We start from the raw sequence: 23,021 nt of genomic DNA on the forward strand, positions 1-23,021 counted from the left end.
TATGTTAAAATAGCAGGAGTTTCTGCTAATTACTTATTGCAAATAGTGGTAATTATCTGCACCTCAACATTGTAATACATTATAAAACAGTATGCAATAATAACTTATTGAGTGTAAATTTTAATTATAATTCAAATTATTAAATGGATGCCACCTTATTGGGACAAAAGCCCTCCCTACACCTACCTTAACCTTACCCGATACTTTATTTTCAACTTTTTGATTATTTCCTTCATTTTTATTAAAAATAAATGCTTTTCTGATGTGATTAGAAATTTGAAAAGGGAGCAAAAAAGTTCGCTAAAAGGCAGATTCGAACCCGCGGTGATCGCGTCAAAAGGAGTAGGCTAGTCTATAATGCACACTGGCTTTACCATCTGAATCTGACGATTGTTGACAGTCTTTTGTAATGTTGACTATCCCAATCACACGTTGGTGGGTGGAGTTAGTGTAAATAGCCTCTGCCAACAAGGCGGTCTATTTGCACTTAGTGTAAATAGACACTCCGATTTTTTTTTAATTCCCAACAGTTGCCCACAGAAAAAAAAACTGTTTTCCCATAGCCACTTCCCATGCCTATGACAAATTGTCAAACTTTAAGAACATCATGTATACTGACACTCTCGCAGATAGTAGGGAATTGATCATTCTGTTCACTTGGTTAACTTCTACACATTGTATATTTAGTATGTACTACTAGTAAAAAGTATTTATGTACACAATTAGGATATTTAATAGATAGATAGATAGATAGATAGATAGATAGATAGATAGATAGATAGATAGATAGATAGATAGATAGATATAGATAGATAGATAGATATAGATAGATAGATAGATAGATAGATAGATAGATAGATGATAAACACTTTGCAGATGCTTTTATCCAAAACATTCAAGGTATGTATTTTATCAGTTTTATCTTTTTGTCAATTATAGTAACTTCCCTCATTTTTTCGCACCTTGCCCTCATTTAAAGATTATAATTATTTTATTTTTTATAATTATTTTATAAAAAAATATTTTATTTACTCATTGACGTTGTTCCAAACCTGTATGACTTGCTTTTGTGGAACACAAAATATATTTTATAGAATGTTTCAACTTTCGTTTTGTTTTGTTTTGTTTTGATTAGTGCTGTCAAACGATTAATAAGATTAATCGCATCCAAAATAAAAGTATTTGTTTACATAATATATGTGTGTACTGTGTATATTTATTATGTATATATAAATACACACACATGCATGTATATTTAAGAAAAATATGTTATATTTGTATATTAAATATATTTATATATATAATATGAATTATATAAATATAAATATATACATGTAAATATATGTAAATATTTTCAAAATATATACTGCATGTGTGTGTATTTATATATACATAATAAATATACACAGTACACACACATATATTACATAAACAAAAACTTTTATTTTGGATGCGACTAAAAAAAAGAAAGAAACTAATACTGGTTTGGTGTAACATGTGGGTGAGTAAATGAAAACAGAATTGTTGACTAAATCCATAGTAAAAAATTATAGTGAGCTCATCAAAATTTGTTTCGTAATGGCTTTCTGATTGAGTAAATTACTCCAAATATGGTTTTCCATTCAACCATAGCTTTACAAACTTATTTGTGAGGCCCTTTCTGTAGATTTTTTCATATGCCCCTTTTTGCCAGATCCTTATCGCTCATCAAAACATTACAATTTCATTCAACCGAACAGTTTAACATTGATCATACTTAACTACATTCACATGTATCCTCATAAAATTGCAATATTTAACCTAAGGTGGGGAGGCCTACAATTTTAAAACTTATGAAACATTTTTTGAAGCAATTGCATGAAAAGTGTTAAACTTGTTAAGTAGGTATATTTCAAAACTTGCTGGATTTACCCTAGCAACCATTGAGGATAAAACAGACTTTTATTTCTCCTGAATGCACCAATTCAGATGTTTTATTTGGTGAAGCACAAGGTCAGAGCGCAATTATGAATTGGTTTTGAAACATAATTGGGCTTTACAAAATGTAAGATGAGGTTGGCAGAGCATGCAATGAAACCCTCCTTTGTTTTGTGCAACGTCTAATAACGATGAAGTAAGCTTTTTGCAGCACAGGCTGTTTGCATTGGAAACATATCTGTTCACATTGCCCCGGCGCAAGGCTGGGTTGATTATAGCAGTGAATGCAGCGCTGCATTGGCGTGTCCCGACATAGATATGCATCTCTGCTGTGGCTGTGCCATGGCTGAGTGCCTGGCCCTGCGCTCTGGGCTTTCTGCGCCCGCTCACTTAATCAAATCCTGATTCAGTTCGCCTCTGCGCTTGAGCACCATGTCACACTAACATAATGTTATCTGGACTTGGGCCTTTTTCTGACTGCCATTCCCAACCCATCTGGAACGGGCGTGGTGGGTTTGTTGTTTTTTTACAGTCACATTCATGAAACCTCTATTTTCTGGGTCCAATCTGACTGTTTCAGGCTACTGTTATTTACCATTACACCTGTGTGTGTGTGTGTGTGTGTGTGTGTGTGCGTGCGTGCGTGCGTGTGTGTGTGTGTGTCGCCATCCTGACTGGAGAGTCACCATCTTCTAAACTGTTTTAAGACTTTTAGTCTTCCGATAAAAATATTTAAGCATCCAGACAATTTTACTTGAGAAGAAAACAATCCATGCGATAGGACATGAAATAAAATAAACCTTGGTAATTTTGTTAAATTCATGATTTAATTATAAATGAAATGCCACCGCATAGGGGTGGGGAAAAAAGATGAATCCCACACATCGCTAAAGCTTACAAATCATATTTTAATACAAAGTTTCAGTCATGCAACCATCAGGCTTTTTTTTTTTCCCAAACACACCCAAATTTAAAATAAAAAGCCTTTTAATAAAAACATAATTACAGTCAATAATAGCTAATGTCAGACCTGGACAAAAAAAAACTATTGTGTTAGATATATGGTTAAAAAAATCAATGAAAATACTGTATGTTCTATAAACAAGTCCTATACAAAATTTTAAGTATAAAGTACATTTTTATTGAATGCAAGACAAAAATACAGACATAAAAATATAGTTTTTTCCCATTTTTATTTCTAAACATAAATATGTGTGCATGCATATTTTGCATAAGTACTGTTTTAAATGGCTGTTTTTTATGTGGAACTAACTGAGGCAACAAAATGTTAATGAGTTCGGAAGTGTGTGTTTCTTTGTAAATGTACTGCCTATACTCTGATCTGCATCTTGGGGCCGTTGAGAGACCAGCACAGCACCAGTACTTGGATGAATCGTATTCAATTTAACAGTGCTTGATGCCCCCTCCCTCAGCAGAATATCATTACATTCCAAGCATGTGAACTTTGACAGCCAGATATGTAACGTATCTGATCTGATCTCAGTTCAGTGGTACTGAGCTCATGGGCTGATTTGGAAACAAGATATTTAGCCAGAGTCTCTGGCTTAACTCATGGCTCAACAGCACAGGGTTGCCCTGCCCCGGGCTTCAGCAGTGCCGTAGCAGGGTTTTCATTAAAGCGTAATTGAAAGCGGCTCTAGTCCTGCTCTCTAGACTTCCTCCACTTCCACCTGCAATGTCTGGAAGTGTATTTAATGATAACAATGCTCCATGCTACTAGGCTCATTAATGATTCCCCTCTTCCCAACAAGTATGATGAGGTGTATCTGTTTTCATTTTGTGATTGGTGCCTGATGGTAAAGTCATGCCCACATGATCAAGAAAATGGTTCTCAAATGTGGCCAATCATTGTAAACAGGGAGGGTTTGATGTATATAAATGTCAAACATTATTCAGAACAGCTCAGCAGCAAGACACCCTCTACTGGTACAACAGTGATGACTAAAACATAGATGCTAAATATGTCATTTAAAGACATTATTCTTGTCCGATTTGGGTTTTTCCCCCCATTCATTTATTCAAAAATACATAAAAATAAATTGAAAACACCTCTTCCTCCGCCACCAGTTGAGCATATTTGTAATTTCTGTATTAAAATTCATTCATAATGTGAATTCTTGAAACCCTCACTAAGTAACTTGGCATTACCTTTGTTTTTTTTTTTTTTTTTTTTTTTTTTTTTAAAAAAATCTGTTCTCGAGGGAACAGAGTGCATTCATTGAGTGTTTCTCATTGAGGAAACTCCACTCTCATTTGTCCTTTTTCTCGGGGGAATTGGGACAAACATCTGCTCCCTGCAGTTCGGGTCCTGCCGCTGCCGAGGTAGCAAGGAGACTAAAATCATGGGGTTCTCAGATGGAGCTTGCTGATGAGTTTGACAGAGGTGTGAATCTCTCGTATTCGTCAGCGGCTGACGAGAGTAACCTACTAGATGAGGATGTGGTGTCCCTCACATTCTCTGATCCTGCAGGAAGTGTTCTGCTGCCTTCCAGCCAGGGTGAGCAGAAAATGATATTTTGTCAAAACTAGTTCGCTGCTTATTGATATTTGAAAAAAAAACTTTTGTCTGCCAAATCAAAGACTGCAAACTGTTGTGTGGTGTCACTCAAAATCTTTATGATATTTATGAATGGATAATAACTAAAACTAAAAATATACAAAATATTTTTGTTACCTGAAATAAAATAAACATTAACTGTAAAAAAAATTTTATTTTAATTCCACTAGTTGCTAAGGTAAATTTTTCATGTTTGTTTAGTTTAACTTGAAGTACTAAAATAACTAAAAGTAAATAAATAAAACATTTATAAATAAAAAATAAAAACTATAAAGATTTATTAAAAAAAACAATACAATTGACAAAACACAACTTAATTACTAAAACTTTTAACTAAAATTAAAGTGAAAACGGAAAATATTAAAACAATATGTTAACAAAAATTATAATAGTATATCAGTGATACTAAAATAACACTGGTGTACATTCCCATTTATTCAAGCTTAAAAGAAAATACAACCTTTTGTGTGGTGCTTTCATAACATTACTTTGTTGTATGAGCATCCCAACTGTCTGGATATAGCAACATCAGCTCAACAAATAGTGTGAATTTTGAATTTAATATCAGTTTGTCCAAATAAATGCATATGAGGGAGAGTTCGGAGAAACCTGAAAGCAGTCCTTATTTTTGCAATTGCAGTTGGTGACAAAAGTGACACAAGAAATTACACACTTTACAACATTACACTCTTTTAAACATTTTAGAAAGACCAGCGGTCTGGTAAAATATGAAGATGAGGGGAACGAACCAGCTTTATTGTGCTGGCCACATGGACAATTCTAATGTGACAGATGGGAATGTTGTACTGTATATAATGAGCATGTAATACAACCCCATCCTGAATGTCAGTGATCTGGCTGGAGGGCACTGGAGGTGAGGATGTCTCCTGGCTTTGCCCTGTCTAATGGAGCTTGATTGGAAAATATGGAGATGGAGCGCTTGTGCTCGATTCATCTTCCTGCGGCCTGATCCACAGAGGGGCATTTTGACGTGCAAGCGCTAACCAGAGACAGCTGGGGCACCATGGTGGGATTATACTTTAAACAACATGACAAATCAGAGAAAGGAGGGGAGGTGAGGAAGCACAGGGGCTTGTGGATGTTGGTTGCCGCTGAGGATGGCCAAGACGGGCTGGGGTAAGTCACGAGTTGGCCCTGAGTCCCTCTCACTCAGGTTTGACACTGGCACAACTCACTGATTAAGAGCCTCCTGTGTTTCCCTTTGATCTCAGGCTCAGTTTTTGAGTCTAATGCCGCCCTCCATGTATCTCTGTCACAGCGGCACTTTCATTTGGGGCAATGTGTTCTGAATCAGAGCGAGAGGGGGAAACGCTTGTGGATGCCGGAGATCTGATCGGAGACCAGATTTGCTTGGGTGTCTTAGAGCGATTAGCTTTAGAGCCAAAGAGGTGTATGCTTTCCCTTGATCAGACATGTACATGTTGGTGAGGTCTCAGTTTTAATAACAACAAAGCCATTTTGATATCACGTGAAAGCAGACGGATTTATATCAGCCTGTATGGGGCCGAAAGTGAGAACAGAAAATGTAAGAAGATTATAGCTATTCACCAGAGCGCTCTAAAGCCGGACCTTATCTGTGCGTTCTAGTGTGCTACTCTTGTGTGTTTTTTACTCAACCACGTTTCATCAGTGAACAGCACGAGGATGAAATTAGCCAAAAGCTGAAGATGCTGAACTGTTGAAGATGTCTGGACTCAAAACCATTATGTTTGTAAGCAATTACACCGTAAATTAATAAATTGTCTAAGTGAGTTTTGCTTCAAATGTAAAAAATGCTACATTCACTTTTTGAGCACAAAGCTGGCAGACCAATGGGTATTCGGAGGAAGAAAAAAACAAATAGCCGCAGTCCAGTGTCTGAAAAGTCTCACAATGCGGGTGCATTAGGCCACACAAGAAAGGCTTTTAGGTCTTTAGTGGTGTTCATCAACTTAAGTCCTTTAGAGTAATGAGCCACACGCACATTCCAGAGGCAGCTGGGGCTCAGAAAGGGACTGGGCCTGATCTTTGGCCGAGAAAATTATATCATTGCAGATTACGGCCGATAAAACCGTACGCGGCCCGTATGCATGGGTATCGGTCACGTTTGTGTCCATGCAAGTTATAATGAAGAGAATAATACATAGATATAGCAAGGTTTTATTAACCCTCTGGTGTTGTTCAGTCATTTTTGACCAAAAAATCTTACGTTTTGGTTTTTTAAAATGTTTTACTTCATTGGAATGGTACACAACTTGATAAAGGTTTAAATTGTCCTGAAAATAGTCACACTTGAATTGTTCATCGTCAAAAATGACCGCATTGGAAATTAATAGAAAGTGGATTTCAGCTAGTAGAAATGTTTGGTACTGCGCCCAAACAAAATCTTACTGAAAGCTCAGATCAACCTCAAATTTGGAACACAACTTGTTTAGATTTATGACTATGATTTTCATGTAGTTTTGGCGGAAAACTTTTTTTAATTTCACTTTTTTCACTTCAGCAATAATCTGCCACGTGTCGTCTTTAAAAAAAGAGACCAAACTGAAGTCTGTGCTCCAAAACAAAACAAAAATTTCTGACAATTAAGTTGGATATTTAATTTTCAGGTTTATGCTCAAAAAGTGGTTAACAGGTAATAAATGGATCATAACGATTCCATAAATATAATTTAGTACCATAAAATCCCCTAAAAATAAATAAATAAAAAAAGAATTAAACTATCTAGAATAAGTGATCATGCCGAATAAGCGATCATGCCATTAATATTTGCTGTATAAGCACTAATAAACAGCCAATATGCTAGTAATATGCATGCTAATAAGAAACTAGTTAATGATGAATAGTTCCCTAATCTAAAGTGCTACCAAAATTCTTCGAAATATCTTCTGTTTTCTACAGAGGAAAGGAAGTCTTACAGGTTTAGAAGCACACAGGGGTGTGTAAATGATGATAGAAAACTAACCCTTAAACATAAATAAACTTCTAAATTGCGGTTCTGTCTTGACTGTGTTTTTTTTCATTGAAACATTGTTATGCCTTGACAGAAATACTCAATGTCGTGAACTGTATATAATCTCTCATGTTCTCATCTCTGGGCAATCACCTCTGGAGTCCTCCTCAGCCTGTGTAACGTTTAACCCATCTATCACTTTACTGCAAGTTAACTTCTCATCACATCTGCACTGCCCATTGTGCAATCTGATCTGCCTCTTTGAGAGAAATAAAGTTAATCTCAGAGATGTCTAAGCTTTTGAATGGGATTTCAACTTTACAGTTTCGACCTTGCAGTGACTCCATCTGAGCCCAGGGTGACCTAACATAATGTCAAATGTGTCCCAGGTGTGGACTGTGACCGGAGAGGTGAAAGCGAACGAGATTGATGGCCTCTTCCTGCCTGCTTTCGTCTCTGATGTTAATAGAGATGATCATTCAGAGGTTGGAAAACGGCTGGATGTAGCAGGCCAGTTGTTAGTTCTCTCGATAGATGACTGAGAAATGCAGAACACCTTTTCCAACCTTTTTTGTGTTATCTTTCTCAGATTTTCTGTCTTTTTCTTTCTTTTGCCCTATGTCTTAAAACAGTCCGTGTACAATTTATTGACGACAGTCAGGTCTTGGGAAAGAGAAAAGAGTTATATGTAAATCTTTTGCTGTAAAAAAAAAGGCCTTACTCAATTTGGCATAAGAGAAAATGTAATGAAAAAATGGAAATTGTGACATTATTTTGCACCTTCATGGTATAAAACACAAAAGATGATATTTTGTTTCAGGTCTTTTTTATGAAAGTCAATGGAACCCAAAACTTTCAAGCTCTAAAAGGACATAAAAGTAGCATAAAATTAATCCATACAGCTCAACCTCAAACATCATGTCTTTGATCAAGTGATGCACAAGAACCAAGTAACCAAGTTTAGTTGACGTTTAGGGTTTGTGTCTTCATATTTGATGTAGTCTGTGTAGATATGTTTTGATCCAAGGGTGATTAAAGTCTTAATTATCATTTTATCATAAAAGTTATCATGTCACTTCAGAAGACATAAAATATATCAATAGATGTATATGTCATAATACCGTAATGTACTTTAAGCACATTATTCAGAATATCTTCTGTCACACACACACACACACACACACACAAACTATAAGATTTTGGAATGACAGTGAGTAAATTATGACAGAATTGTATATTTTGGATGAAGTATATTAATTGAATAGATCAGTTGTTTCAGAGAAGAGAAGAGAAGAGAAGAGAAGAGAAGAGAAGAGCAAGTAATGTCCCATAACCTGTCCTCCCCACCTCTTGACTCAACTCATCATATGGCTTTAATTACGAGTTATTACCCTCAGTATCCAGAGAGCCATTCCTCTTGTGTGGTACCTCTGAGATCACTTCCTACACTAGAAGTGTATTGTCTCAGCACAGAGACACAGAATGAGAGAAAGTGTGTGTGTGTATGTGTGTGTGTGTGTACACTAAACTCAATCAAAAAAGCAGTATACGCAGATAGTTCCCACAGACCAGGGTTTGTTGCCAATTCAATACCACATAACCACTCAGATTTCCTTAACCCTCCTGCTGCCTAACCCAAGCTAAGTTACCTGTGTTTGTATTAACCAGTCAGTATAAAAACATCTATAGAGCATTCCTCAGAGAGGTGTAATGCTCATGTAGGGTGAGACTGACCTGTGAAGTTAATACATTCACCTTACAATACAACCCAGAAGAGAGCTGACTCTCCCCCACACTCCCGCCAGCCTTTGATCAGTGGTGAATCTCATCCCAGAGACTGGCTGAAAGAATGACCTTTTTAAGGCATCCCAAATATTTTTTCACCACTTGCCAACAGATGAAGATCAAAAAAAAAAAAAAAAAAAAGGACAAAGAATTTTTACGATGGCCAGAAATCTTTTACAAGAATTCAAAGGTTATTTCAGATTTTCAATACACTCCATTCTCTGTGATTTATAAGCGTTTTGAAAAGTGGGGACATGGGGTAATGTCCTGAAAAGTCACCTTCTCCTTGTAATACCTATGTCATACCCTTGTCATTATACAAATGTATGTCCTCATTTGTCACAAAAACGCGCGCACACACACACACACCAATGCTCTGATACCCCAAGCAAACATGGCTCAACTGTTTGTATTAAATAAAGCTTTCATACCTATTGTGTGATTAGTTTTTTACCCTTTAATAAAAGGAAATAGTTTTTTCCTTTTTCCAGTGCTGTTATTGGAAGCCTTTGGAGAATGGCTATATTTTGTCAGAATGGTTACCAAGGTGAAATGTGTTCAAAGAATACAACGATTTACAAAAGTATTTTTAACAGGGGTTTTTATTGGCAAAAAATTTTATTAGGTGTAATCAAAATAAATTCATAAGTTAAGTCACTGCCTTGGCATGCATAGCCTATAACCACAACACGCTTTTGAGCAGGCTTACTTGCATTTATCTCATTTTTTTTCAGCGCGCAAACTCGTGACACAGAACGGACAAAGACGTTCAAAGTCACGCAAATACATGTCCATCACTTTGTGTACACGAATGGACTAGCACGCAATCTACAGATCAACAGGTATCAAGCTATGGAACTTTTGTAATTATCGGATTGGTGTTGCTGATTTCAAATTCGTATATTTTATAAATCATCTATAAATCAAGTGCAAATTAACGTAGATTCGTTATAGACCTAAATACGGTGTGGTACAATTTATTTATTTATTCTTTTCAGTCTTTTCTGTTGTTGAATACGAATCCGTAATATACACACACACACACACACACACACACACACACACATAGCCTATATATATCTTTGGAATAAAGGGCGACACAGAATTCTATAAAAGTTCATAAACTTGTACATTTAATAAGACGATTTCCTTATTTGATGGTATTCTGTGACAACAGACGATTCATGTTGCTGCTTTCTTCTTTTCTTTGTGCGTGTAAAATATAGCTATTGGGCGCTCGTCTTATAAAATCGAATTGATCACTTCATCTTCTATTGGTGGACACAAGCCGTTGGGACGAGATTTAATCATTATAGCCATATCTTCAAGAAGGCATATGTTCGTGCTTGTACATTTTTGCACTTGTAATAAAATCCCCAAAAAAGACAAACCTGACCTGATCCTTGACCTGCTTGTTTAGAATATGGAAAAAATAGGCTAGACACTTCTAGTAGGTTATAGCCTATGATATGATACAGGTAAGGTTGTTTAATATATGCTGTATGATGTGGCAGCACTTTGTAGCATAGTCGTTAATGAGTTCATTGTATTAATAATTCGTAAATAAACTCATTTAAAACCATATTAATAAAGAAAACGTTCACATCTATTTTATCAAGTAACATCTTACATAAACTGGAACAGAACATTTTTAGATTATATTTATCTCTAGATATTTAAATCTTGTTCTATGTTCTTTTGGGTATTTGGTTTGGATTCAGGATGAAAGGCGTGTTTGAGTTTACGAAGGACAAGTAGTGACATCAATCATATAGGTCTAATAATCATATTTTATTTCCAGTTACTTGACTATTTCAAAACGAAACGTTAAAATGAAACGGCGAAGTCGTACGTTCTTTTATCGCCTTGTCTTTTGTAATCTTAATAAGTAATTTTCTTTGTCTTTGAGTTTTCTGTGCTCTACACCAAAGTAAACAAAGTATCTGAAACGGATAAAGACAATATTAGGCTATATAAAACGGGTTCTTATTAAACTATGACGTGATTTTATATTTCATTTTCATAGTGATGATGTCACTTCTTGTGTTGTATAAGAGCCCATGCTGACTCGCGAATAAACTGTAAACATTTAAGACCAAGTTTGAGTTACTCCAAAAAAAGAAAAACTATATGATCAGCCGTGTTCACTCCTTACAGAATGATTTGTATAATTATGACTCGTGGAAAAAAAAAAAGTGCCCAAAAATGTAATGGATAGCCTATATGGTGATGAAACAATTCGTCCTATTTTGGCGCCTCCAAGTGAGCCTAACTGTTTTTTATCTCTTAAAAGTTTAATAGATAAAAGTAAAAATAAAAGGATTGACTCCTACAGTTGTGTGGAAATGACACATAGACAATGACACAAGAATGACTGTATTTTGTCATAAGAATTAATGATAATGAAATAAATGTTTGCTTTACTATATCACGACGTGATAAAACAATAACTTATGCTATTTTTGAGTGTCTAGTTTTGGCCTACATACATTTTGCAAAACATAAAAGAAACAAAAAGAGACATTTTTACATTTTAATATCACGTGGTTGTAGAATATGCACCTATAGCATCGGCAGCACTACAGGACAGCGGAGGAGAGAGTGTGAAGGAGGGGTTCTTCTGGGCTGTTCTTGAACCGAGAAATATGAAGAACTTTGACAGGTCTTAAACGGTCTGGCGCCAAGAACTTGATCCACAGGATAAATACAGCGTTAGGGCATTTTTAGGGTGATGCTGTGCAATGGTGATTGCTTAGATTTGCAAAAACCTTTTTGAAAACAACTGACTAGGTGGGGAAAGAGATGATGAATAACATTATATATTTTATAATTTTTGCATTTCTTTAAACTCAGTTATTTTAAGCTAAGACCAAAGAGTGGTCAATTAGCTACGTTCAAAAGACTTTCGTGTCGGTTCGCTATTCGAAAAAGAGAGAAAGATTCGTTTGAATGAAATCGCGCCCTTAAATAACACCTGCATTGACAATTGTGGTACGCGGGGCCTCGGCGTAAATTTACTAAAACAAATAAATGAGTTGGACTACTACATGGATCTTTGTTTATATAATTAACTTGATGAGTATATACATGGTAAAATCATTAACTTGCTTCGTGTGGGGTTAGTCTGTGCAAACCTCTTTTCAACATATTGTAGCCTACATAAACTAAAGTTAACGATGTTATTGCTCAACATTTTCAGTTGTGTAATTTATTTCTATCTATCTTCAACTTTTGACATGCTCTCGAACAAGTAGACGTAAATGCTTTGTAATTCATGATTTTTTTATTCATTCAGGCCTAAGCAAACTGTCACATTTCTAAAATTAAAATATAGATTTAAACAATAAGTTGCAATATATCAATACAAATAAACGTACAAAAGCTTATCTATAAGTAGGCCTAATATTATATTTATAAACAATAAATCAATTGCAGTTCAATAACTAAGAATTAAATAGAACACAAGGCACAATAAAATACAGTAGGCTAATTCGATATTGAGAATTAATATAGCTAAAAAATCAATTAAATACAGTCATCTGTTGTTGACGATTGCAGTATGGCTACACTTCAAAACAATTGAACAATTCAAAATCCACCTGCATTCATCATTTATCCTACATAACTTTGAAAACATGAAGCTTGCCCCCTATAATAAAAAGCTAGAACTCTTACCAAAGACGAAACATGTCGATACAGGATGATCCAAAACAATATATTTATGTCCTTCTTCTGTTGTTCTGAAATGAATGAATCTTTCCATACAAAGATACGTAACTCAAGATCCTCGCATCTGTCATAAATTCAAGCCCGCAGAGCTGCTTCATCTCTGACGGTAGGCTACTATTAGGTCAGAAGCAACCTGTGTCTCCCTCTCAGGACAGTTTTGAGTCCTTCAGTAGGAAGTCGTTTCTGAGGTTTGCAGTGAGCATTTCGGAGAATGAAATAAGTCAACTGAAAAGAACAAACAAAACGCATTTCCTGTTGACTTTCCAAATCTCTGAACAAATGATGTGTGGAATTAATGTCAATCATACATTGTTTCTTTCTCAAAGTAGTCTAGCCAGGATTGATCAGATTCAGACATCGTTTCAAACACAAGAGATAAATCTTCCATCCGTGGACTTTCACTAGGTCTAATTAATTGTTGAAAGCGGAAATAGGCTGGCACAAAATTTGGGGGGATTTTTCTTAACAACATGTAAGCTTTATGGAACACTGAGTGGATTGGTGCACTCTGTTTGAGAATTCGGGGGTAAATATGAATTGACAGGGGTAGGTTCTTATTGTGGGACTCCAGCCGACTGGCGCCAAGCGCTCTTTAACAAACGGAGTCCCACTTAATCAAGGATCTGTTGACTAGCCTCTTAAAGGTACACGACTGCTTATGGAGCTTAAAGCTCAGATTGTTACTCTGCTGTACCCTGTCGGTTGATTTAACGTGAACTAATCGTGAACAGTTCTGAGAAACAGAGAGGTCAGATGAAATTTATTGGCTACTAAGCTACATAACCCCACTGATCATGCCTCGATTTACTGAATTTGTTCCAGGCGTGTATTTAAAAAAGCGCGTTTTGCCAAACTCTGTGTGATAGTACCTCGTTATTCTTTCCAGTAGGCAATCCGTAAAATGGACAAAAATCTCGCTGAAACCTTCCTTCCTTTTCGTCTTCAAACGCACTCTGATTTTAGACGAGCATTCCATTCCTTGCAACAAACGTTGTACTGAATATCGCCTGGAGAAGTAATACCCTGTAATATGTTAAATCCGGTCGATTTAATATCAGTTAATTGTGAAAACGTTAGAAAAGTTGTTATAATAAGTAGGCTAAGTGCATTTGTTCTTTAATATATCTGCTACTAGAATGTCCGTGGCATGCGGGTTGCTATTATAAAACAGTTTACTTGACATTAGAATCATTTTGGTATGTTAGTTACACGTAACTTTAAAATGTAATGTCCACAATGCTATATTTATTAAAGTCCGACATTGGAGCACAAAGATCAAGAAAGCACACGATCGTCAAACTGATGAAACACAAGCCGGGAAAAGCACTCTCTTACCCGGCTGCCTAACAGCAAGATGACCGTTCCTCTGTTAGGTGTGCGGGGGTGGGGTTTCCAGATCCTTACTCTGTCATTGGTTAATATTTTATTCTGTTGACATGTTTTCTTACTGCAAATGCTTCCGACACCTTCTAGCCAACCCCTCCTTCACGATCTTGGCTGGAGCTGTCAAAACCACGCCTATGGAGCTCTACAATTGGTCCAGAATGCGTAAAATCTGCAATCAAGACGGTTTGGTTCATTAGTACGGGGAACCAGTGAGAAGGTACATGTAAGACAGACACAGTTACACAGTGGCCAGGGAAGAACCTACCAATTCTACATCAGTGCGCAGGAATTTCACATCCTTGTTATTGGGGCTGCTTTAGTTTCTGTAGTGGCTTGGATAGAAGGAAAGCTGTAAATCTACACAGAAGTGTCAATGTTGCTCTATTGAAGGATATTATCACTGTGCTGCAACTGGACATCCCCGACGGTGCTGCCATTTCCTACCAGTCCTCTTCAACTACTGTGAAACCAACACTTCAACCTTTTTAAGAGAGCGAAAGCCAGTCGGACTTACGCGAGTGACAGGCGCAGTTATTTTAGAATATTATATTTTCATCTGACTTTTTGGATGCACCGATGAGAGATCCAGTTTTCACAGCGAACGCTATGGCTTATCACCCTTTTCACGCGCACAGGCCGGCCGACTTTGCCATGTCAGCTTTCCTTGCGGCGGCTCAACCCTCGTTCTTCCCAGCGCTCACTTTACCACCGGGTCTCAGTAAACCGCTGGCGGATCATGCGCTCTCCGGCGCGGCTGAGGCTGGCTTACACGCGGCGCTTGGACATCACCACCAGGCGGCTCATCTCCGCTCCTTCAAGAGTCTCGAGCCAGAGGAGGATGTTGAAGACGATCCTAAAGTTACATTAGAAGCTAAGGACCTTTGGGATCAATTCCACAAAATTGGAACCGAAATGGTCATCACTAAATCAGGAAGGTAAGGCCGTGTTATTTTTCCCTCCTTGGATAACTTGATGATAACGATGTTTATATAGGCTACTTACCCCCGAAAATGTTTGGTCTGTTTCTCTATAGAAAATTTAGATTATTTAGTTTGAAATTAAATATTGCGCAATAGAAATTATGTTTTGGATGATCGAATTACATCAACGGCACTAAACAGTCACAAAAGGCTTAATTTTCTATTGCATGCCAGCATTAAAATAATATTCACATTTGTTCTGTTAAGGCTATCGTAAACAAACTCATACCTGTTATATAGCCTAAGTATAGTTAATGCTTTTGAACAATATAAATATTGCGCTACACAAAGGGGAACTACTTTTTTATGAAACACACACACACACCAGCCGTAATTGGCTGTGGGGTCTTTTTTCCCTCTTCTTATTTTTTGGCCTAGGCCCTACCTGAAATATGTAAATATAGGAAGGATAAAGGAGTAAAGAATCCCCCTGATTATAGGAATATTCTCGTAAAATATTTAAAAAATATCAGCGAGTATATAGTCTGGTACGATTGTGTTATTGGATAGCCTGTTAGCTTATGCCACACAACCTAGATATGAAGGATATTTATTTCTGGTTAAAATGGAAAGTGTATAGCTGAACTATTTATTTGTATTTCATTTCTTTTAAAATGTATTTACACGGTTAACTAAATATTTTGTTGTATAAATTCGGCCCCATGACCGATACGGTTATGTCTGTTCCGTCCACAGGAGAATGTTTCCTCCGTTTAAAGTGCGCATGAACGGCCTGGACAAAAAAGCAAAATATATACTTTTGATGGATATTGTTGCGGCAGACGACTGTCGGTACAAATTTCACAACTCTCGATGGATGGTCGCAGGAAAGGCCGATCCGGAGATGCCCAAACGAATGTACATTCACCCGGATAGCCCGGCCACGGGTGAACAGTGGATGGCAAAGCCTGTCGCTTTCCACAAACTCAAACTGACCAACAATATTTCGGATAAACATGGATTTGTAAGTTGCATGAATTTGTATTGAACTGCCTTCCTATTATGTTATTCCATTCAGTGATAGTATAACATAAAAAAGTTAAAGTTATCTAGGTGATCAAGAAGCAAAGATGATTACGAGATTAAGGCAAGCACAGAGTTTGGACATTTAGGTTTTTTTAAATGTGTTTTCAGTGTCTGTCGTTTAAATGAAGCATGAAAGAAAAGTTGCTTTAACATTAAATGCCATGGGGCAAACGACAAACTAAGTCCCATGATCGACGGTCTGAGCCAAATATATGCTATTATTTTGTTTTATTTTATTATTATTATTTTACCCCGGGATATGTCGCCTAACACTGTTCTTATTAACGTAAAAAAAAGCTAGGCCTAGATGTCAATTTCGAAAATATTTTTTGTATTATAATTAGCTACCAAGGTTTAAAAAAATAATAGCTAATTAAACACTCAATTATACAATGATACGTATCTCAACTATCACCCCAAAAATCATAATATTATTACTGTAGAAAAAGACATTTTAGTCTAATTATTATCATTATTATTATTATTATTATTATTATTATTATTATTATTATTATTATTATTATTATTATTATTATTATTATTATTATTATTATTATTATTATTATTATTATTATTGTGCAGATATTTTTTAACTGCATTTTGATACCATTGATTGGTATTGTTATTGACCGGATACTTTTTTATCTTTCAGACCATTCTAAATTCGATGCACAAATACCAACCCAGGTTTCATATCGTTAGAGCCAACGATATTCTGAAGCTCCCTTATAGCACCTTCAGGACATATGTATTTCCTGAGACCGATTTTATAGCTGTCACTGCGTATCAGAATGACAAGGTAAGTTACTAGAGCGCCTAAATTTAGTTTAGATGTTTCTTTTATTTTTCAGTTGTTCGTTGTCATATTATTATTATTATTATTATTGAGCTCAAATAATCTATTTGTAACATATTTGATGTAGCCTATATTTTAGAATTCTGTTTAGTATATGCTATGTGTAGCTATGTGTCCTTCTGTCTTTTTGTCTTTGCCATGAATAGAATTCAATCTGTTGATTATAATTGGGATGACAGCACACTGAGTCTGGTGGCTCTATAAACGCAGTTTACAGACCAGTTACAATCGATACGTGCAACGAATAGTTGCTTGTATGTATAACTTGAGATGCTTAGTAAAACAATATGCTTAACAATCAAATGTGACCCCGTAAAAAAGAAAAGTCTAGTGCAGTGTGAAACTAGACTACATCATGTGAAGTCACAATGTATTTGACTGAACAAACAAAAGTATTCGGATAATTAACTAGCAATTAAAACGTTATAAACTTGAATTGATTAATCTTAATTAACACAATATTTAACCAGCCGTTGTGGAGATAGCCTTTAAAGAAATGTTTATAGGCTATAGTGTATTTCAATTGATTATTTTTTTTAAAATCACGCATTACAGTTCCAGAACAATTTATTTTGAAATAGGCTTCCCTAAAGAAAGCATGAAGAAATGCAATAAATCTAATTTTACTCTTTTTCTAGATCACACAACTGAAAATCGATAATAACCCATTCGCAAAAGGATTCAGAGACACGGGGAATGGAAGAAGAGAAAAAAGGTACTGTGTCTGAACGGTTATTTTAAACCATCAGATATGCACAAAACACAAACATTAAGGTATGACATCTAATTTCACTTAAACTTTCAGAAAACAGTTAGCCCTGCCGTCAATGCGCATGTATGATGATCAGTGCAAAGTCGATCGAGATGGAGGAGATTCGGACGCCTCATCTTGCGAACAAACTACTGGAAGGGATTCAGTTCATTCACCGATTGGACCAGCAACAAGTCCACATAAATTCAACAGACCCAGAGGTAAAACATGGATTGCAATTACATTCGAGCTTTTCCTAATTTAGTGCTAAGTTTCTTATGTTTATTTATATGTTAACATAAAAAAACATAAACGTTTTCCATGCTTTGAATCAACTTATTTTAATTTGTATCATATAGTTGTTGTTTTTTTGAGATATTGTTATTAGATTTGATTTTTTACCTTATGTGGAGAGCAGATGAACTTAAAAACTAAACCAGCAACTAGTTAAAGCTATTGAGAGTGAATTGATGCATATGTTTACAGTGTCAGTATGTTTACAGTCAGTTTCCTGCTAGTTGTTTAGTTACTGTCAGTTTTATCTGTCTGGCTGGAAGTGTTTCCCAGTGTCTGGTGTTTATTGCTCAAAATGCATTGCACAGCATAGCATACCATAGCATGTGCAATTAGCTACATACACTATAAATATGCACAGCCATTGTTTTTTTAATTTGTGATTACCCAGTCTATTATTTTAAATATATCTGACCAGTTCCAGGCTAAAATCATTTTAAGAGGCGAAAAGAAAGAACTGTCTGCTATAAAATACGAATTATTTAATACATTTAATCTTTGTGAATGTTCTCAGCTTTTTTTCTAATATTATCTCACAATTTGTTTTTTGTGGCATTTAATAGTAAATAAGGACCAGAGATGTCATTTAAGATATAGCAAAGTGTCCATGCTTTGGTTAAAACTTTATTTTTTATTATTTTGCCTTTTAATTTAGCTTAAACAAACAATGACATTTATAGATTGAATGATGACTATTGTATTACTAAATTTGTTGAGGGATCAGTGTGATTAGCATTTGCTCAGATTAAATAAAAAATGTCAGTATAAAGTTGCAAAAATTAGCTGATGAGCCTCTTGGTTTTCTAGAACCAGTTTATGAGAATTATTAGTCCTCGAAGCACGTCTGGTTATAGGTTTGTGATATGTATATTGGTTTTATAGAGAATGTCTCAAGCTTTGAATCAACTTATTTTAATTTGTATCATATAGTTTTTTGTTTTTTTTGAGATATTGTTATTAGATTTGATTTTTTACCTTATGTGGAGAGCAGATTAACTTCAAAACTAAACCAGCAACTAGTTAAAGCTATTGAGAGTGAATTGATGCATATGTTTACAGTGTCAGTATGTTTACAGTCAGTTTCCTGCTAGTTGTTTAGTTACTGTCAGTTTGATCTGTCTGGCTGGAAGTGTTTCCCAGTGTCTGGTGTTTATTGCTCAAAATGCATTGCACAGCATAGCATACCATAGCATGTGCAATTAGCTACATACACTATAAATATGCACAGCCATTGTTTTTTTAATTTGTGATTACCCAGTCTATTATTTTAAATATATCTGACCAGTTCCAGGCTAAAATCATTTTAAGAGGCGAAAAGAAAGAACTGTCTGCTATAAAATACGAATTATTTAATACATTTAATCTTTGTGAATGTTCTCAGCTTTTTTTCTAATATTATCTCACAATTTGTTTTTTGTGGCATTTAATAGTAAATAAGGACCAGAGATGTCATTTAAGATATAGCAAAGTGTCCATGCTTTGGTTAAAACTTTATTTTTTATTATTTTGCCTTTTAATTTAGCTTAAACAAACAATGACATTTATAGATTGAATGATGACTATTGTATTACTAAATTTGTTGAGGGATCAGTGTGATTAGCATTTGCTCAGATTAAATAAAAAATGTCAGTATAAAGTTGCAAAAATTAGCTGATGAGCCTCTTGGTTTTCTAGAACCAGTTTATGAGAATTATTAGTCCTCGAAGCACGTCTGGTTATAGGATTGTGATATGTATATTGGTTTTATAGAGAATGTCTCAAGCATGTTTTGGTTCTGCTAATTTTTCATCTGAATTTCATCACAATTCATTAAGAACTCACTAAAAATTTTCCTTCAAACTACCCAAATCTTAAACGTTTCATGAAGTCATGCTCGTGCCATGAATGAAAACAGATGAAGGAAGTAATTCGTGTGGAAAACACATTTCGTCCATTCTTGTGTAATCAAAGGGAGTAATTAAACAGATGCAAGTTGGTGTGTTATAAGGAGTGAAAATAACAGTCTACATTTATTAAACGGACACTTTGGTTTTATCAAATAAATAAATAAAGCTGATGCGCTTAACATATCTATATTTTCCAGATGACAAAAACTGCAATGAAAGTGACAACGAACTTGACCAAGATGATGATAGAATGATCAGAGTCAGTAGTCCAGACCAGACACCACGATCACCATTCAGCCCACACTGCGAGGACAGAGTCAACGAGAGAACTAACACAGAAAAGAAAGGGGACTATTCGGATTCAAGGAAAGAAACTGACTCTGTCTTCAGCATCAGAAACTTGGAGAAGGACAAACTGGACAGCAGAAATTTGAAAGAATCAGATACCTCCAAAAAGGATGCAGACTCTGTGGGCCTGAGCACAGTCAAAGATGGCTTTTCCCCTCTAATGGTCCAAACAGAAAGCCCATCACATTTTAGTGCAAGTCACTTGCAAAGTCTAGCCCTCTCTGGTTTACATAATCAACATTTCTTTAACCCACTGAGTACAGGACAACCACTCTTATTTCACCCTGGGCAGTTTGCTATGACTCCTAGTGCTTTCTCAACCATGGGCATGGGACACTTGTTAGCCTCAATGTCTGGAGCAAGTGTACTAGAGAATGGCAGCCTCTCCTCTCAGAGCACCAGTTCACCCAACCCTTTCCCATTCCACTTATCACAACATATGCTTGCATCTCAGGTATGATGATTTATTTATGATATGCATTATCACTAACCTATAATAAAATTATTTTTTCAAATCTGTCTAAATATTTGCGAATAGCATCTCCAGATGTTTTCACAGCATCCCCAAGATAAAATAGCATAAAGTAGTTCTTCAACCACCATCAATGCCTGTTTTATCTATTAAACTTCTGTATTTTCTTTCCTAATTTTACGGTTTCATCAGTTCTGTTAAACAATGTCGGCTATAGCCTAATTGAATTTGGAATCAGTCCTAAATGAGGGGAAATGATGTTTATGCTTGGAGACATCATTTTTTAATTATTAGGCTATATCACGCAGTAAAGGAACCTCTTTGTCTGCCTCCTTTAGCCAACATATGTGCATTTGGCGCTAATTGGCTGCAGTATGGCCTACTAACTATAATTCTCACCTTTCTTGACAAGCCAAATTTATTTCTCCATTTTGATCTGATAATGAATTAAAATAGCTTGTTGTTTTACATTTAGGGTATCTCCATGCCACCGTTCGGGGGACTGCTACCCTACCCGTACACGTACATGGCGGCTGCAGCTGCAGCGGCCTCCGCTCTCCCCGCCGGCGGCGCCGCCTCCACCCTCAGCCGGAACCCCTTTCTCAGCAGCGCGCGGCCAAGGCTGCGATTCAGCCCCTATCAGATACCCGTGTCTTTTCCTCAGAGCTCCGGTCTGCTCACCACCGGCGTACCGAGCGCTCTGAGCGCGGAGTCTGAGTCATCGAAATCTGGCAGCAGGGAAAGCAGTCCTAGGCCTATATCTGAACACCGCAGCCATAAAACCGGAAGCGGCCAGAACAAGGGATCTCCCAAATCTTCAGGGACGGATTCCGTTAACGAACTGCAGAACATACAAAGATTAGTCAGCGGACTGGAGAAACACAGAGACGTGTCACCCCGTAGCGATTCGCCAAACTGACCCCACGAACACAACCATTCGCGGTTTCTAATTGCATAATTATGCTTCAGTGAAAAAAGGTCAAAGTTTGATGGTTGAAGTTATGGCTCGGACATTGGAACATCCCTCATCATACCTGGATTTTGAGAGAACTGTAACATACGCCCACTTTTTGGATCTACAAGGCATGCTGATTTCATTCACCATTAATTTGGCGAAGAAATTATAGCCTACTATGAAAAAAGAAAACGCAAATCCCTGGACTGTTCTTTTTTCTGTTTTAATTTGGTTATCATGTAATATCCAAACAATTTTAGGCCCAAATTGTTCAGTGTATTTTGAAAAAGGACGCAACAGTCTCTGACAACATCTGAGGATGCTCAACGTTCAAGTTGCGTGTGTCTGGGTCCCGTTTTTCTAATTATTTATGATAATAAAAGTACAACAAGTATGTAAATAAGGATAAAGGACTTAAGGAGACGGATTTTAATTTATTTAAAACTGTACATTGGTGTGTAAATACTATTCGGTCTCGATTTGTTACATTTATATATATTTTCCCATTTACAAATATGAATATTATCTAGCGCTTGATAGCAGGAAACCGAATGTGTAATGTTTGTGATATCCTGCCAGATAGCCTACGTAAAGGAAAAGCCACTGTAAATCTAAATCTCTGGTGATACATTTGAAAGCTATTTCATTTGTAGCTAAATTCAACAAAAGATGTTTAATGTAATGATGGTCATAGGCAGGGACAACTCGGGTTTCTTTCTAATCATGCATTGAGAAGGTCATTGTGTAGTTTCTCTTATGAGAGCTTATCTGTTTAAACATCTCGGTGCTGGATTTTCGGGTAATTGAGCGATTTTGTTGCATTCTCTCAGTTTCAATAAAACGAACGTGTTCATTTAGTCTTTTGTATTCTTTTGTGTAAATATAGGATTATAGACTATATGTCCTATGTAGGCCTATGGTATGCTACAAGCAATCTTGATTAGATCACTCATTGGTCTACTGATCAGTTTTATTGAAATGATTAAGATCAGATGCCTTAACCTTGCAGCTTTTTTTTTTTTTTTTGCCTTGCCTTGCCTTGCCTTGCCTTGCCTTGCCTTGCCTTGCCTTGCCTTGCCTTGCCTTGCCTTGCCTTGCCTTGCCT

At 36.2% G+C, this 23,021-nt stretch overlaps 1 protein-coding gene across 1 annotated transcript; it reads left to right on the forward strand.

Moving 5' to 3' along the window:
* Positions 1-14,525: 14,525 nt before the first annotated feature.
* Positions 14,526-22,763, forward strand: LOC107751256 (T-box transcription factor TBX2b-like). Its single transcript, XM_016566936.1, has 7 exons — positions 14,526-15,283; positions 16,025-16,292; positions 17,007-17,153; positions 17,849-17,925; positions 18,016-18,182; positions 20,339-20,943; positions 21,437-22,763. The coding sequence occupies exons 1-7, from the start codon at positions 14,925-14,927 to the stop codon at positions 21,878-21,880; spliced, it is 2,067 nt and encodes a 688-aa protein (XP_016422422.1). The 5' UTR covers positions 14,526-14,924; the 3' UTR covers positions 21,881-22,763.
* Positions 22,764-23,021: the final 258 nt, after the last annotated feature.

Source organism: Sinocyclocheilus rhinocerous, unplaced genomic scaffold (genome assembly GCF_001515625.1).
Source record: "Sinocyclocheilus rhinocerous isolate Xijiao unplaced genomic scaffold, SAMN03320098_v1.1 scaffold1083, whole genome shotgun sequence".
Classification (NCBI taxonomy): domain Eukaryota; kingdom Metazoa; phylum Chordata; class Actinopteri; order Cypriniformes; family Cyprinidae; genus Sinocyclocheilus; species Sinocyclocheilus rhinocerous.